We start from the raw sequence: 3,251 nt of genomic DNA on the forward strand, positions 1-3,251 counted from the left end.
CTAATGCTAGGGAAAATGGTATTGTGCTTTACAACTCCGACAAGCAAGATTTGGAAGTTTCCTCAAATAGTGATAGCTCATAACTGTGTTTGATAGTATTATAATTTCTCTGGATATAGTCTTTAATAAAGTAGAATAATTAATTTCGCAACTCCTCTTGTACAACCCTGATTTTATGGGATCCTTCTAGGCTGAGCAACGTGAAGACTGTAGTAAAGCAGTTTCGTAAGATTTGATACAACGGAAAACTATCTTTGTCAAGGGATAGAAGAAATTGGGATTCGATAATGAACCGGGTAGCAGGTTGATCTTTTTAAACTATGAAGGAATAATCTCTTGAAAGCATGCATAATTGAAATCAGAAGCTATCTGCTTTCTAGTCTCATTGAGAACCTAGATATAAAGGATTCTTATGGCTTAAGAATGGGTAGACCACAGTCGAATTTTTGAGCAGCTAGAAAAGCAATAAATGTTGCTGCAGTCTTCCAAGTCGTATGTCAGAATCATGGTAAGATACATAAGCTTTTATAGGAAACCTGGCGCTATTGAGAGATACATGATTACGAAAACCTTGGTATTCCAATGTTCTACCGTTCCTCGGAAGTTCTCTAATGTATGATAAACAAACAGCTTGAACAAAAGAATATACCTTTGTCAAGGCATTGAAACGAATGAAACAATAAAAACCATTTGAGCGATTTAATTTGCAACAATCAATCACGTGAATGTTCGATAGTGCAATCAATTCTTGCAACTTTCTCAAATTTATTATTGGATACCACTATTTCACAATTATTTTTTTATTTTTTTAAGCCGCACCGTTGTCAGGGTCCCGAGGTGTGGCTAATGCATTATTATTTTTTAATTATTATTTCTCAATTTGAAAGATAGAGCTTCCATGAGCACTAAATAGCCACGCTAGATGCGCCATGGAATGGTATCTAACAAACACCCTATACTGAGCAAACTGGATTTTGTGGGAGGTATAAATTGGCTTATCATTATTGATTTTCAACATTCTTTTACTGTGAGCGTGACCATCAAGAATTTCTAAAAGTAACATTACCTTCACTCTTTGCCCAATGTATGAAAAGTGACATAGTGCAAATAGTGTTATAAAAGGGCCTGTTCAGTTCTACGCACAGGTGCAACACGGTTTGATACTAACGGAGTTCGGTAATATCAACAATCGGATATGAGTTGTTTACGTAAGAGCAAATGCCCGTTCAATTGGATGGTACGTTTAAACCTAACATTGGGTATCCTCGGAGAGTCTAAATCGGTATCGTTAGACATTTGCGAATTCTATATTACTGTTACCATTGTTTCGTTTAATAACGCCACAGTTGCTCCCGGCATTCAATGGGAAAGTTTTTTTTTTACCTGCTTTGATCCACAATTTATAATTGATTAAGCTCTCCGTTCTCTCTCTGCTCGTTGTATTTTATTCTCTTCATAGTTCTTTTTTAAAACTATAAATAGTGACTATTTCCTCATGTCAGCAATCAGCTTCATATGTTTCACTCTGGTGAACAACAAGAAATGAGTAAAGTTGCTACATATTTTGGTAGATTGAAATGGGGGTTTTTACCTCAGAGAAGAATTGTCGATGAAGATGAGTTCGGTCACTTTAGTGATACGCAGGAGGAAACCGGTGATGCTGAATTATCCGAGCCACTCGAAAAATTAGAATCCAAGAACGAAGTGGAAGTAGAAGTGGTGGAATCAACAAGCTTAGAATATCGAGATGAAAAGAATCGTCCTTGGTGGAAATTCTTTGATGAATTTGAGTACAGAGTCAATAAGGAAACTAAAGCTAAACGTAAGTGGTACAAATGGTTTCATGAAGATGACACTCCAGAAGAACGTCGACTTATCTTGAAGATTGATTTATTGTTAACTCTCTACTCATTGATGGCCTACTGGATCAAATATTTGGATCAAACAAATTTAACTAATGCTTATATTGGTGGTATGCGTGAATCTATTAATATGCAAGGAAATGATTTTGTTGATACTCAAGTTATGTTCTCAGCTGGTAACATCATTTTCCAAATTCCTTTTATGTATGTGTTGTATGCCCTTCCATTGAATTATGTTATGCCAATCCTTGATATTTGTTGGTCTATTCTTACTATCTCGTTATACCGAGTTGAAAATGTACATACACTTAAGGCCCTCCGATTCTTAATTGGCGCATTTGAAGCTCCAGCGTATATTGCATATCACGCTCTTTTCGCTTCTTGGTTCAAATCCAGTACTAGTGAAATCGCCAGAAGAGCAGGGTTCTATTATCTTGGTCAATTCCTTGGAATTTTGACGTCGGGTTTATTGTCTGGTGCTATTGCAAGAACTATGGGAGGGGTTGGCGGAAAAGAGGCATGGCAATGGATCTTTATCATAGATGGTCTTATCTCTATTGCTGTTGGTCTTATTGGTTTCTATATGATTCCCGGTACTCCAGAAGATTGTTACAGTATTTTCCTTTCCGATGACGAAATCAGACTTGCAAGAAAGAGAATGAGAAAAGATCAAAAGAATGCTAAACCAAGAGACAACGTCGTCAAGCATTTCTTCGACATTAAGATTTGGAAATCTATTTTCACCTCGTGGCATTTCTACGTCTTAACCTTGTGGACCATTTTCTGTTGGAATAACTCTAACGGAACCTCAGGTGCTTATGCCTTATGGTTGGAAACACTTACAAAACCAGACGGAACACCACGATTCGATCCTGGTCAACTACAGGAGTATACTGCCTTAACTCCTGGTTTGGGTTTAATATGGTTGGTTTTGGTTTGCTCCTTTGCCGATTTCTTCAACAGTAGATGGGGTGCTATAGTGTTTTCTCAAGTGTTCAATGTGTTGGGTAATACACTTTTGGCTATTTGGGATATTCCAGAAGGCGCTAAATGGTTTGCTTTTTGTTTGCAGTACTTTGGTTGGGCAATGGCCCCAGTTTTGTATGCTTGGCAGGGTGACATTTGTCGTAAAGATATCAGAGAGAGGCAGGTCGTCTTGGTGTCAATGAATATGTTGGCACAACAATCAACTGCTTGGATTGCCGTCCTTGTCTGGAGAACAGTAGAAGCTCCTCGATTCTTGAAAGGGTTTACATTTACGGCTTGCTCTGGTGTTGCATTATGTATTTGGACCCTTGTTGTGTTGTGGTTCTATAAGCGCCAGGAACGAGCTAATGCTAGGGAAAATGGTATTGTGCTTTACAACTCCGACAAGCAAGATTTGGAAGT

At 37.9% G+C, this 3,251-nt stretch overlaps 1 protein-coding gene across 1 annotated transcript; it reads left to right on the forward strand. All coding sequences in view use genetic code 12, as the record gives it.

Moving 5' to 3' along the window:
- Nucleotides 1-1,515: 1,515 nt before the first annotated feature.
- Nucleotides 1,516-3,251, forward strand: J8A68_004567 (uncharacterized protein; the record flags this gene model as incomplete). The annotated part of the gene is made up of 1 exon (XM_049408540.1): nucleotides 1,516-3,251. A coding segment is annotated over one exon (1,736 nt), but the record flags the coding sequence as incomplete, so codon positions are not given.

The sequence above is a fragment of the Hemisphaericaspora subhashii genome (assembly GCF_019202705.1).
Source record: "Hemisphaericaspora subhashii strain CBS 10753 chromosome Unknown scaffold278, whole genome shotgun sequence".
Taxonomy (NCBI): domain Eukaryota; kingdom Fungi; phylum Ascomycota; class Pichiomycetes; order Serinales; family Debaryomycetaceae; genus Hemisphaericaspora; species Hemisphaericaspora subhashii.